The 15,329-nt window shown below is 42.8% G+C and overlaps 1 protein-coding gene across 2 annotated transcripts in view; it reads right to left on the bottom strand.

Moving 5' to 3' along the window:
• Positions 1–921: 921 nt before the first annotated feature.
• Positions 922–15,329, bottom strand: part of LOC118385408 (fibrinogen C domain-containing protein 1) — a 250,845-nt gene continuing 236,437 nt past the window's right edge. For both annotated transcript variants that reach the window (XM_035772529.2, XM_035772530.2), the window contains 2 exons: positions 8,408–8,587; positions 922–2,394 (listed from right to left, as the gene is read on the bottom strand). In XM_035772529.2, the coding sequence (XP_035628422.1) occupies positions 2,132–2,394; positions 8,408–8,587 (443 nt within the window). In that variant the 3' untranslated portion in view covers positions 922–2,131. The remainder of the gene's footprint in view (positions 2,395–8,407; positions 8,588–15,329) is intronic.

The raw sequence follows: 15,329 nt of genomic DNA, 5'->3' as shown, positions 1-15,329 counted from the left end.
GGGACTATTTAATGTTGTGACCGTGGGGGTAAAGGCTAAAACATGCTTTACTTTCCTAAAGGACGAGATGAAAAACAGATTTTACTCTCTTGTCATGTCACTCCTGTCTCTGAAAGGTGGCTTTCTCTTTCTTTCTTTCTTTCTTTCTTTCTTTCTTTCTTTCTTTCTTTCATTCTTTCATTCTTTCATTCTTTCTTTCTTTCTTTCTTTCTTTCTTTCTTTCTTTCTTTCTTTCTTTCTTCCTTCCATTTCTTTCTTTCTACTTTTGGCCCCAAGGGTCCCCTTGCAACTTCACCACACACTCTTCCTTCCCTTTTCCATACTGCTGCCTGCTAAATTCACTTACTACCAATGGGAACAGGATAACCCTTATCACATTTACATAGGCTGAGTGGGAGCTCAAATAGTCTTACCCTTACCCTAACCTTAACCCAAAAAACTTAACCTTAACCTTTAACTCCTAACCCTAAAACTAACCCTAGCTCCTAACCCATCACGTAATTCTAACCCTAACACTAATTCCAACCTTAACCCTAAACACCGTAGAAATAGCATTTGACCTTGTGGGGACTAACAAAATGTCCCCAGTTGGTCAAATATGTTCCGTTTACTATTCTTGTGGGGACTTCTGGTCCCCACAAGAATAGTTAAACACGTCCACACACACACTGAGGAGTTAACGTCTGGGGCTCTGTCGTAGCAGTGACTTGGCTGGTGATCAGCTGGCAGGCTGATCAGACAAAGTGCCCAATATGCTCCCTAATGGCCTCAGTCAGATTAATGATATCTGCTCCCTCTCATTTACCCTTCTCCCCCCTCCATTTGATCTCCATCCACCCCCCCATCTCTCTGTCGATCGCTCTCTCCCCCCTCCATTTGATCTCCATCCATCCCCCCCATCTCTCTGTCGATCGCTCCCTCACCCCTCTATTTGATCTCCTCATTTTTCTCACTCTGTCTATCTTATTCCCCTTTTCATTTAGTAATTCCCTTCTCACCCCTCTGTTTGATATGTCTAGCTCTGTCTCCTTCTATTTCAACCGGTCCCTCTACACCATTCCCATTCCATTGTCTTGTTATCCCACAGAGTATATGTTTAATAAAGGGATGCTTAAGCAGTGGGTGGTGAGGTACTGTGGGTTGTGCCATTTTAGCATGTCTCCTGACTGGAAGGCCAATACAGCCAAATCCCTTTGGGTGACAGACTGAGTTTTGCTGTGTCATGGTAATTCTGTAGCTTCAGGGTACAGAGTTTTTTTTGTGTGTGTGTTCTCTAACTGTAATGTCACATCTCCTGTTCTGACTCAGCCACATCTCCTGTTCTGACTCAGCCACTTGTTCAAAGGTCACACAGTAACACCACACTTCGCTGACTGTAAACAACGCAGTAAAGGACTGTGGGAATAGAACTACTGGCTACAGGGTGCAACTGTCACAGGAGAGAGGTCAAGGTCAAGGATCAGATAGAAAAGACAGATCATTGATTGATGACTAGATGTAAATAACGCGAGAAAGAGAGACGTAAGTAAGACAGTTGAGGCTGCTGAGGGGGTGAACGGCTCACAGTAGTGGTTGGAACGGCGCAAATTAAATGGCATCAAACAAATGGTTTTTGAGACCGTTCCACTGTCTCTGCTTCAGTCATTACCACAAGCCCGTTCTCCCCAGTTGAGGTGCCACCAAACTCCTGTGAAGTAAGAGTGAGTCAGATTCATTTCGTGTCGCGGTGTGGTCGTTGTCAGGAGGGAAACACTCAAAAACATTGGCAACAAATCTCCTAATGATAGTGATAAAGGATAAGGATGATGGGGAGTGGGGGGGCACGAAAAAACCTCAGCACAACAGTAGTACGCAACGAGCGACGAGGGATTAGCAGAGGGCACAGCAAGCGGGGCGGGGCAGGGGGAAGGGATGAGGGTTCCACAGAGAAACGTAGACAATAGTAGTATACCAATCAATATACAGTATATATATCAGTATACCAATGTCCTTTTAGTCTGTCAGCAAACAATAGCTGAACAAGAACTACAGCCTATAGCTGTCTTTTTGAGTGTGGGGTTTTATATTTTGAGGACCTTCTTCCTTCAAATTCCTTTCCTCTCTTTTTCTTCTTTTATTCCCTCATTTTTTCTCATTTGCTCTCGTCGCGCGCGGGCCGTATCTTCATCTCGGAGAACTTGAGGGAGTACTGCCAGCCGGTCCAGGTGGACCACTCGATGCCGTCGGCATAGGAGGTGTGCTGCCCGCGGAGGTACTGTCCATTCAGGTTAGACGTGTGGCAGTTGCGGTACCACCAGGCACCGTGGTAGAAGGAGGCACAGTTGTTCTCCGAGTGGTCGTTGTCCTTGTCTTTGGTGGTGAACTTCATTCCGTTGTGCTTCAGCAGAGCATCGCCTGTGTGTGGGGGTGGGGGGATGGGTAGAGAACACATTCATGTTGCATTCATGTACAAACGCATCATATTTACAGAAACATGCACGCGCACACACACAAATGCACGCACAAGCACACACACCCACCCACACAGTCAAATGAAATGGACATGGGTGAACAGAGGAGAAATAGGGGATAGATTGGAAGACAAGAAAGGAGAAATAGATAATTAAGAGAGGTTGAGCGATAGAAGAGGCTTTAGAGAGAAATACAATTGATTCCAAATCTTCAGTGCTTTGATTTGTCTTTCACCAGAGCCCTCTTACATCAGACAGCACCAGAGAACCACTGCATTCCTAATTAATTTCCAAATGACTAAGGAACAATCCATCATTTTCATAGGTGACGTGAGATCAGAGAGAGGCCTCCTCTCCTTTCTAAAGATCAGTCCTCATTACACAAACCACAGGGTTACAACACTTTGTTGTTCATTTATCAAAGGGCTCTATGCTGACCTCTTTATCCTTCTGCTCTTACTATCGCCTCCCTAACGATCCGATCAGTGCTCAACTGTCACATAGTGCGCACACACACACACACACACACACACACACACACACACACACACACACACACACACACACACACACACACACACACACACACACACACACACACACACACACACACACACACACACACACACACACACACACACTTAAAAAAGAGCTTTGAAGCCTCAGCAGGATCTAAAACTACTCTGCGAGCATTTACAGAAATAGAACTGAAGAGAGGTGCATGGGACACTGCTAGCTATAGGCTACGGCTTTGAGCTGACACTCTTGGGTGGTTGGCTATGGAACGCCATTTGGGTTTTGCGTGTCAAATAAGATACAGGTCAAATAATGCTATTTGACACGTAAAATAAGCTCGTTGACCAATCAATACCTGAATATGACTGCACATCAGATAATAATTGAATACGTTCATATATTTTTGACATAGTTATTACACATTGATTACACCATTACTTGTATATTTCATGTCACAGCATTCACCGATACGTACGCTATGATGCTGGCAAAGTTTTGTCTCGCACATCTGCCGCTGCTTCACTTGAACGCAGACACACTTCCCCAAGCTCTGGGACAGTGCTGGTCATAAGAAAAGGTAGCTAGCTGATGGATGCAAACAATGTTCTTCCCCAAAAACATAGCCAAACAACATAATATTTCAGTAGCTATAGTTCACTAACTAACTAACGATCAAGCTAGGTGTCATCATCTAAAATAACCCACATTTATAAGACTTATTTGATTAATGATGGGCGGACCCACATATGTGAAGCGAGACACAATAAGGGTTAGCCACAGTACTTGAATTTGCGGTTCACCTTCAAAATAAAAGTCTCTAATTGAAAGAGATGCAAATGAATGCAAATAGTAACATAATAGAATAGATCATGCTAAACGAGGTTGGAATGTTGTTATATAAATTCAACAAAAGACAATTAGTTAAGTGTTCTCTAGCATCTCATCAGGGCGACTAAATCCATTATTTGCCCCAGGATGGGTGTGGCCACATCACCACTCCACTCCGTGAAATTCCATTTTCCCACAGTAACTCGCAGCGCCACCAGTTCCGACAGGGCGCGTTTCAGCATTTACACAGAGAGCCCCTACATCGAAAAATAAAAAATAAAAAAACATATAAGAACAACGCAATGTGACAACATGATAATGGATGCCGGATAATACGAAACAATGGGAGAGAAAAGAGGATCCAGGCTAGCAGTACTTAGCGTGTCATTTGCAGCCCACTCAGTGTAACCTTGTCTGGCTGAAGGGAAGTGGATGGGACAAGGTGGCTCCACTGAACACGGTTAGAATCCAGCTGCTTCCAGCCGCAATGACCAACCTGTCCACTGAGACCAGAGGGGTATCCTACTATGCAAGCAAGATCTGCTCGGGGTTTTCTAAAGCGAATCAGCTTCAGTTACAGTGGGGCAAAAAAAGTATTTAGTCAGCCACCAATTTTGCATGTTCTTCCACTTAAAAAGATGAGAGAGGCCTGTAATTTTCATCTTAGGTACACTCCAACTATGACAGACAAAATGAGAAAAAAAATCTAGAAAATCCCATTGTAGGATTTTTTATGAATTTATTCGCAAATTATGGTGGAAAATAAGTATTTGGTCACCTACAAACAAGCAAGATTTCTGGCTCTCACAGATCTGTAACTTCTTCTTTAAGAGGCTCCTCTGTCCTCCACTCGTTACCTGTATTAAATGGCACCTGTTTGAACTTGTTATCAGTATAAAAGACACCTGTCCACAACCTCAAACAGTCACACTCCAAACTCCACTATGGCCAAGACCAAAGAGCTGTCAAAGGACACAAGAAAGACAATTGTAGACCTGCACCAGGCTGGGAAGACTGAATCTGCAATAGGTAAGCAGCTTGGTTTGAAGAAATCAACTGTGGGAGCAATTATTAGGAAATGGAAGACATAGAAGACCACTGATAATCTCCCTTGATCTGGGGCTCCACTCAAGATCTCACCCCGTGGGGTCAAAATTATCACAAGAACGGTGAGCAAAAATCCCAGAACCACACGGGGGGACCTAGTGAATGACCTGCAGAGAGCTGGGACCAAAGTAACAAAGCCTACCATCAGTAACACACTACGCCGCCAGGGACTCAAATCCTACGGTACTAGACGTGTCCCCCTGCTTAAGCCAGTACATGTCCAGGCCCGTCTGAAGTTTGCTAGAGAGCATTTGGATGATCCAGAAGAAGATTGGCAGAATGTCATATGGTCAGATGAAACCAAAATATAACTTTTTGGTAAAAACTCAACTCGTCGTGTTTGGAGGACAAAGAATGCTGAGTTGCATCCAAAGAACACCATACCGACTGTGAAGCATGGGGGTGGAAATGTCATGCTTTGGGGCTGTTTTTCTGCAAAGGGACCAGGACGACTGATCCGTGTAAAGGAAAAAATGAATGTGGCCATGTATCGTGAGATTTTGAGTGAAAACCTCCTTCCATCAGCAAGGTCATTGAAGATGAAACGTGGCTGGGTCTTTCAGCATGACAATGATCCCAAACACAATGCCCGGGCAATGAAGGAGTGGCTTCGTAAGAAGCATTTCAAGGTCCTGGAGTGGCCTAGCCAGTCTCCAGATCTCAACCCCATAGAAAATCTTTGGAGGGAGTTGAAAGTCCATGTTGCCCAGCAACAGCCCAAAAATATCACTGCTCTAGAGGAGATCTGCATGGAGGAATGGGCCAAAATACCAGCAACAGTGTGTGAAAACCTTGTGAAGACTTACAGAAAACGTTTGACCTCTGTCATTGCCAACAAAGGGTATATAACAAAGTATTTAGATAAACTTTTGTTATTGACCAAATACTTATTTTCCACCATAATTTGCAAATAAATAAATTAAATGTCCTACAATGTGATTTTCTGGATTTTTATTTCTCATTTTGTTTGTCATAGTTGAAGTGTACCTATGATGAAAATGACAGGCCTCTCGCATCTTTTTAAGTGGGAGAACTTGCACAATTGGTGACTAAATACTTTTTTGCCCCACTGTAGCTTCACATTCCAGCTCAGGCTTTATCCGTATTACGACGGTGGATATTGTTTGTCCACCTGCCGCTAAGTCTAACAGGCTTGTAACTGCGTGTGCATGTCACACATGGCTAGTCGAACACCGAGCTCTTCATTGAGACATTTCTGAAACATCAATCTATAGGCGAGTCAGAGCCACATTTTCATTTGTGTCGGATTCAATATGAAATTAAAGTTATCTTTCAAATTCAGCAGGCTATTGTGTGAAATAAGCTTTTAGAAGTGGGGCGGCAGGTAGCCTAGTGGTTAGAGCATTGGGACAGTAACTGAACGTGTTACTGGATCGAATTCCTAAACTGACAAGGTACAAATCTGTCGTTCTACCCCTGAACAAGGCAGTTAACCCACTGTTTCCCGGTAGGCTGTCTTTATTTTAATACATATTGTTAATGCCGTATTTCGGGTGCTTATCAATGCACAAGTACCTTTTTTCCCCCCACTCCTATGGATGCTGTGTACAGTTTAAAATGTATTCTGTCATTACCATGTAACATAAAAAAAGATTTACTTTTGATAAATACAATATTTAATCAGTCGTCTTCCTCAAATGAAGGGGATGATGATGCAATCTTTGCAATCTTTGCAAGAGGAAGGGCTCAGTCATTTCAATCAGGGTAAGTGGAGTTAGCCGGGAGTTAGCCTGCACCGGAGAAGGTTAGCTCTGAAGCAGCGATAGAAATGTACTTGGCTAGAAGGTGAGCAGCTTTCGCATGACCGGTTATCATGAGTTGAACTCAGAGTTAACCAAAGTTGCCTCGCTAACGCCTCAAACCTGCTTCGTAGGATACCCCTCAGATCAGAAAGTGTGAGTGAGAGTGTGTGTGTGATAATAACAATAACAGTGGTACTAAGGGGAGGAGAGGGTATGAGGGAGAGGCTAGTGTGCTGCAGTGGGAGTCAAATGTCCAATCGGCATGTTGTCAGTTGAAGGTTAGTGGTATTGAGGTAGGAAGAGCGGGAACAAGCTTTACACTGTAACACATTAGGGTTCCTCAAGGGTTCTTTGGGAAGGGTGATGTTCTATGTGGAACCATAATGACTCAAAGAACCCGTTAAGCTCTCCAATGGTTCTTTACAGTTCACAAAATGGTGCTTTGCTCTTTTCGTGATCATTTAATTGTCCAGTTTATCTAATAGGTTGTGTTATGCCATGACATATTATATCTGGCCATGGCCAGTGATGGTGTCTTGTGAAAGCCTCACGTAATGGCCTTGTGTCAATTGAAAACGGTTGACTAAATCAGTCAATGGTTCTCAATTCTCTACTCAGTGATCCCTGAGCTGTTCCAGAGGAAGCTTACCAATTTGTAAGTCGCTCTGGATAAGAGCGTCTGCTAAATGACTTAAATGTAAATGTACTTGATTCAACTTGTCAATACAATAACAACACATATGGAGTTTTAACAATATAATATGGCTGACCAGAATAAAAACCCTGTATGGTTCTTCAAAATGATCTATGAAGAGCCTTTCAGAATGAGAAATATTCTTTATACAATCATTATTAACAAAGGTTCTATAAAGAACCACAAAAAAAGGGTTTCATGTAGCCCCAAAAATGGTTGTAACCATAGCACAACCCTTTTTTTGGTGCTATATAGAACATATGTAATGGTCATTTATAGAGCATCAAAAAAGGTTTCTATATAGCACCAAAAATGGTTATGTTATGGTTACAAGCCAAATAACCCCTGCCTGGTACTAATTAGAACCATTATTTCTTTGTGTGTACAAGCCATTTACACAACACTCTCTCTTTCTGCAAAACCTGCTTGTGACAACACTCTCTCCCTCCTCCTCTCATCTATACCCCCTCTTCCCATCCCTCCATCTCTCATCTGTCCCTCTTCTCTCTCTGTGTGCTCAGTTCTCCACTCCCCAAAGGTTCTATAAATTGATTATTTGTTGTGACAGGCATCTGGCAGTGTTTTGTTTATGCTGCCGGTCAACCACCGTAATTAATTGGGTAGTAATTTATTCACGGTGACGGGATTGCGGCTGAGATGTGATGTTTGGGGAACAGATATACGCAGACACATACGGTCTGTCCTTGTCGCTCTGTCACTGTCTATCCACGCTGTGGAGACCAAACCAAACGCTTCCATCCCTCCTTCCCTCAGCACTTAACAATAAACTACTGCAGAGGACACAGCAGTTTTTACTAGATAGTCAATGCAATTTTGAGTCATGCGTATTTAATGAGTAAACCTGGGGCTTCAACATGCGTGTTTAAGTGCGGCTTAACTTTGCTTGGGTACCCCGGTGTCTCGGTCTATAACAACCCAATCTATAATTTAAATCAAACTTAAATACAAAATGTTAATTGAAGATGAGATTTTATTAGGTTGATACTTTATTGATTAACAAAGGGAACTGGTCATTCAGATATATGTACCTGCACTTCCAGAGTAATCTCCAACAGTCAGTGGGTATCCATCATCGTCTGGGTCCACAGAGAACAGGCCAACTCCAAACATCCCATACTGGGCATAGGCTGTACTGTTGTCAAAGTCCTCTAGGTCAATCCTCAACTCGTAATTGCCCTGGATGGAGAGAGCATGGATCTGCTTCAACCCTGGAGAGAGAGAGAGAGAAAGAGAGAGAGAGAGAGAGAGAGAGAGAGAGAGAGAGAGAGAGAGAGAGAGAGAGAGAGAGAGAGAGAGAGAGAGCTCTCTGGTTATGTGGGCCTCACCCACTGGGAGAATGGCAAGCACTGCCTTTGTCTGATTCCTGGACATGTTTCTTTTTCGAGCTGCACTCACCCTCCAAAACCTCCCCCTAATCTTTCCCCACATAGTTCTCCAAACATCCACTAGAGAGAGAGAGAGAGAGAGAGAGAGAGAGCAATAGGAAGGGAAGGGAGAGTTAGAGTTGACCAGTCAGAGCCACTCCCTGAGGGAGTTTCCTTGAGACAACACCCACACCAAAGTAATTTCATTTCAGCTTCGTGCTGTGCCATGTGTCTTCAAGGAAAACTGGGACACACTTAATGTCCCTGCCCACCGGTCAGTTCCCAGAAGTCAACCTGCTACAGTAAGTGAGAGGTCCCCTCAGCGCAGCAGGTTGCTCTGTCTGGATGCTTTAACCCATGGTCTGTCACATAACATCAAAGACAGCACTGCTCTCACTCCCGAGTCATCACAAAGCACACACTCTGATGGACACACACACACAAACGTGAGCGCGCACTCATGCACACACAAACAAACACGTTTGTTTTATTATCCTTTGGGGACCAAATAGTTGATTCCCATTTTAAATCATATTTTTCCCTAACCCTTAACCTATCCCTAGTCTTAACACAAAACCCCTAATCCCTAAATCCTAATCTTAAACCTAATCCTAATTGTAACCCTAACCCTAACCCTAAGCCTGAAAAAGCCTTTTTGCTTTTGGAGACAGGTGAAATGTGACTGACCAGCTCGATTTGGACTTATCAAGCTACATTTTTAAATGATGTGTTTTTTTATTTTTTTACATTGGATAAAAGTAAAGACTCAGAGCTACAATATGTTATATCATCCACTGCATTTGTTGAGGAACAATGGGAAAATAATTCTGCTTTGAAAGTTGATAAACTTGTAACCCCACTTTCGAGAAAATGTCTCTGGAGAGCTTTTTATTAGTGTACACTCATTCCGAATCATTCACACCCTCTTAACCCTTAACCCCCCCACCCATCTCTTTAAGTATTCACATGTGGCCATGTGCTAAACAGAGTGAGTAGTGTAGTAAAGATTTCAAGGCTAAAAGTGGTTAAAGTAGTAGCCTACAAACAGCCTATATCCTAATATGACTTTGGTGCAGGTCCTGTTGTTGTTCACATTACCGTCTCTGCTAAACACACGATATCAAAAAAAAATCTACGCTTATTTGTCACATGCACAGCATACAGAAGGTGCATAATCTCGCTATAATCTTGCTAAGTGGAAGGGTCTCTACAGAAGGTGTAGCAATATCAAAAATAAAAAATGTCAAGATAAAAAAAAGAACAAAAAATGTCAACGCCAGAAGAGAAAGAAGAAAATAATATAGAGTATGTACAAGAATAATATCAAGAACAATATTAGTGCTAGATGAGGTAGTTATGTGCATGCAATCAGGGGTAAAGAGGCTGGGCATCAGAATGAAAAATTAATAGCAGCATGGCATGTGTGTGTGTGTGTGTGTGTGTGTGTGTGTGTGTGTGTGTGTGTGTGTGTGTGTGTGTGTGTGTGTGTGTGTGTGTGTGTGTGTGTGTGTGTGTGTGTGTGTGTGTGTGTGTGTGTGTGTGTGTGTGTGTGTGTGTGTGTGTGTGTGTGTGTGTGTGTGTGTGTGTGTGTGTGTGTGTGTGTGTGTGTTAGGAGAGAGCCATATGAATGTGCATAGAGGCACTGCCGAAAGCCCGGATGACTGGGAACTCGCCCCCAGTGATGAGCTGTTCCGTCCACACCACGCATGAACAAGGGAATCTATATGAGCCTGTTTCTGTCCTGCCCTTAACTTTGGTGCAGGGCATGTACATCATAGGTACACTTCAACTATTTTTATTTTTTTATTTTTTTATTTCACCTTTATTTAACCAGGTAGGCTAGTTGAGAACAAGTTCTCATTTGCAACTGCGACCTGGCCAAGATAAAGCATAGCAGTGTGAACAGACAACACAGAGTTACACATGGAGTAAACAATTAACAAGTCAATAACACAGTAGAAAAAAAAATGGGCAGTCTATATACAATGTGTGCAAAAGGCATGAGGAGGTAGGCGAATAATACAATTTTGCAGATTAACACTGGAGTGATAAATGATCAGATGGTCATGTACAGGTAGAGATATTGGTGTGCAAAAGAGCAGAAAAGTAAATAAATAAATTTAAAAAATAAAAAAAAACAGTATAAAAACAGTATGGGAATGAGGTAGGTGAAAATGGGTGGGCTATTTACCTATAGACTATGTACAGCTGCAGCGATCGGTTAGCTGATGTTTGAAGTTGGTGAGGGAGATAAAAGTCTCCAACTTCAGCGATTTTTGCAATTCGTTCCAGTCACAGGCAGCAGAGTACTGGAACGAAAGGCGGCCAAATGAGGTGTTGGCTTTAGGGATGATCAGTGAGATACACCTGCTGGTGCGCGTGCTACGGATGGGTGTTGCCATCGTGACCAGTGAACTGAGATAAGGCGGAGCTTTACCTAGCATGGACTTGTAGATGATCTGGAGCCAGTGGGTCTGGCGACGAATATGTAGTGAGGGCCAGCCGACTAGAGCATACAAGTCGCAGTGGTGGGTGGTATAAGGTGCTTTAGTGACAAAACGGATGGCACTGTGATAGACTGCATCCAGTTTGCTGAGTAGAGTGTTGGAAGCCATTTTGTAGATGACATCGCCGAAGTCGAGGATCGGTAGGATAGTCAGTTTTAATAGGGTAAGCTTGGCAGCGTGAGTGAAGGAGGCTTTTTGAAAGCCGACTCTTGATTTGATTTTCGATTGGAGATGTTTGATGTGAGTCTGGAAGGAGAGTTTGCAGTCTAGCCAGACACCTAGGTACTTATAGATGTCCACATATTCAAGGTCGGAACCATCCAGGGTGGTGATGCTAGTCGGGCATGCGGGTGCAGGCAGCGATCGGTTGAAAAGCATGCATTTGGTTTTACTCGCGTTTAAGAGCAGTTGGAGGCCACGGAAGGAGTGCTGTATGGCATTGAAGCTCGTTTGGAGGTTAGATAGCACAGTGTTCAATGACGGGCCGAAAGTATATAGAATGGTGTCGTCTGCGTAGAGGTGGATCAGGGAATCGCCCGCAGCAAGAGCAACATCATTGATATATACAGAGAAAAGAGTCGGCCCGAGAATTGAACCCTGTGGCACCCCCATAGAGACTGCCAGAGGACCGGACAGCATGCCCTCCGATTTGACAGACTGAACTCTGTCTGCAAAGTAATTGGTGAACCAGGCAAGGCAGTCATCCGAAAAACCGAGGCTGTTGAGTCTGCCGATGAGAATATGGTGATTGACAGAGTCGAAAGCCTTGGCGAGGTCGATGAAGACGGCTGCACAGTACTGTCTTTTATCGATGGCGGTTATGATATCGTTTAGTACCTTAGTAACTATGACAGACAAAATGAGAAAAACAAATCCAGAAAATCACATTGTAGGATTTTTTATGCATTTATTTGCAAATTATGGTGGAAAATAAGTATTTGGTCAATAACAAAAGTTTATCTAAATACTTTGTTATATACCCTTTGTTGGCAATGACAGAGGTCAAACGTTTTCTGTAAGTCTTCACAAGGTTTTCACACACTGTTGCTGGTATTTTGGCCCATTCCTCCATGCAGATCTCCTCTAGAGTAGTAATGTTTTGGGGCTGTTGCTGGGCAACACGGACTTTCAACTCCCTCCAAAGATTTTCTATGGGGTTGAGATCTGGAGACTGACCCCCATGCTTCACAGTTGGTATGGTGTTCTTTGGATGCAACTCAGCATTCTTTGTCCTCCAAACACGACGAGTTGAGTTTTTACCAAAAAGTTATATTTTGGTTTCATCTGACCATATGACATTCTCCCAATCTTCTTCTGGATATTCCAAATGCTATCTAGCAAATTTGAGACGGGCCAGGACATGTACTGGCTTAAGCAGGGGGACACATTTGGCACTGCAGGATTTGAGTCCCTGGCGGCGTAGTGTGTTACTGATGGTAGGCTTTGTTACTTTGGTCCCAGCTCTCTGCAGGTCATTCACTAGGTCACCCCATGTGGTTCTGGGATTTTTGCTCACCGTTCTTGTGATAATTTTGACCCCACGGGGTGAGATTTGGCGTGGAGCCCCAGATCAAGGGAGATGACAGTTGATTTCTTCAAACCAAGCTGCCTACCTATTGCAGATTCAGTCTTCCCAGCCTGGTGCAGGTCTACAATTTTGTTTCTGGTGTCCTTTGACAGCTCTTTGGTCTTGGCCATAGTGTAGTTTGGAGTGTGAATGTTTGAGGTTGTGGACAGGTGTCTTTTATACTAATAACAAGTTCAAACAGGTGCCATTAATACAGGTAACGAGTGGAGGACAGAGGAGCCTCTTAAAGAAGAAGTTACAGGTCTGTGAGAGCCAGAAATCTTGCTTGTTTGTAGGTGACCAAATACTTATTTTCTGCCATAATTTGCAAATAAATTCATTAAAAATCCTACAATGTGATTTTCTGGAGAAAAACATTTCTAATTTTGGCTGTCATAGTTGAAGTGTACCTATGATGAAAATTACAGGCCTCTCTCATCTTTTGAAGCGGGAGAACTTGCACAATTGGTGGCTGACTAAATACTTTTTCCCCCCACTGTATATATATAAAAACAGCTGCAATAGAAAGGATTATCTACACATCAGTGGAGACTCCTCCTCAGAGGAAGAAGAGGACCATCCTCCACATTGAATTTCATAAAAATGTTAATTGTAAAACATATAAAATGTTATTTTTTAGATAAAACTGTATTAAAAAGATTCACATCACCATATAACTGACTAAAACACACTATTCTGCAAAGGTCTACAGGAGCCTCAACAGCACTCTGTAGGGAAGAACCATGTTTTAGCCGGAGGACAGCTAGCTTCCGTCCTCCTCTGCGTACACTGACTTCAATACTAAACCTAGGAGACTCATGGTTCTCACCCCCTTCCATAGACGGAACTTCCAGAGGACGTCCTCCAGCCTATCAGAGCTGTTGCAGCATGAACTGACACGTTGTCCACCCAATGAAAGGATTAGATAATTAATCTAGTACTGAAAGCATAAGCTAGCACTGCAGTGTACAACATGTGGTGAGTGAACAGTTTGAACAGTTTTGAACAAATTAATTTCTTCCAAATTTTAGGAGAAGCAAGAGCTAATAGACAGAGAGGGAAATTTCGTAATTTATTTTACTTTCAGATTCACTTACACATTCACTAACAAATGCAGCTAGCTAGTTTAGTCTAAAGAAACATCCCGCTCAAACAGAGGGATGCTATATTAGCTTGACTTTCCAACACAACACTGGAACTCTTCCAAGTCAAGGTAAGCTTCTGGTATTACTCATTTATTGCCACCAGGGTCCACCGGTGTAACTGCTTACTGAATGTACACTAACGTTACTGCATGATTGTAGCGAATTTACTAACGTGTTAGTTCTATTAGCTATGCTGACTATGACGTTACTTTAGCTAATAGGGTGACAACGATGCAGGCTGTGTGTAGCGGTTTGGCTTGGAAAATGTGTTTTGCCTGGTCACATACAGCTGATCTGTTGTGGATTGAAGTCCACATGCGAAGGGAAGAGAAGGAATACAATGTGGCTGTTATGAGAGTGAACTCTGTTAATGCGTGATCAGGGGAGTATTCATTCTGCCTATTCTGTTGAAAAATGTTTCTTAAACGGAAGCAAACAGAACAAAACAAGGATAAACATACCCGAATTTGTCCAACAGAAACTCCCGTTTGCAACTGTAGTACTAATGATTACACCTTACATCAGCTAGATGCAGGCAAGCGTGTGCAAGTGGCATTGAAACCTGTGTGCACATACGTTGTAAAATGTAAATCATATTCTAGGTTGTAGCAACCTCATGATGGGTATAGGGAACATTTGAGTACCATGTAGTAGCCTAAACCTATCGCTGTTACATTGAACTGGGTGAATGGAATATGAATGACAGTCATCCAATATGCTGTAATAGAAATAAGGTCATGCTCATTAAACGGTGCTGACCGCCACTGCTACACATAACGAGCAACTCATTTTATAGATAGAAGATGGTACACGGCAGACCAATCCGAACTCATCTCTCTGAATTTCCAGCCTATTCATTATCACAGCCAATCATGGCCAGCGGGGAAGGTTCCTGGCTTTTTCCATGGCTAAACCAACTAGGCTCGTAATTTAACAATTGTATTCGTATTTGCAGATGGCATACACGTTTGTATTAAGGCACATGAATATTCACATGTTCCAGAAGGCCAAAAAACGCATTTAGATATCTATTTTTTTTTTATGAATATAATTCACATGCCTCTCCTATGAAGTAGTGACGTGCAACATATGCCTAGTTTCCTGAAACAAGTCACAAATGTTTTGTGTGTGTGAATGGACACACCCCAGTCACTGAGTTTGGAAGCTCCCATGACAGGAACTCAATACGAAAGACTCATCTTGTCCCGATCATACAATCTTCAGCTGGCTATGGGTCAATTTCACTCCATTCCAACTTTGTAGTCAAGATTGAGAACTCAATATTTCAAAATAAACAAACCCAGTGATTGACATCACAGCCTGTGAAGTGACTCACTCAGTGAGTCTGTTTCAGTTCAGGCATGTCA

Source organism: Oncorhynchus keta, chromosome 6 (genome assembly GCF_023373465.1).
Source record: "Oncorhynchus keta strain PuntledgeMale-10-30-2019 chromosome 6, Oket_V2, whole genome shotgun sequence".
Taxonomy (NCBI): domain Eukaryota; kingdom Metazoa; phylum Chordata; class Actinopteri; order Salmoniformes; family Salmonidae; genus Oncorhynchus; species Oncorhynchus keta.
The sequence above is the reverse complement of the archived record's forward strand: the minus strand, read 5'-3'. Positions and strand labels throughout refer to the sequence as shown.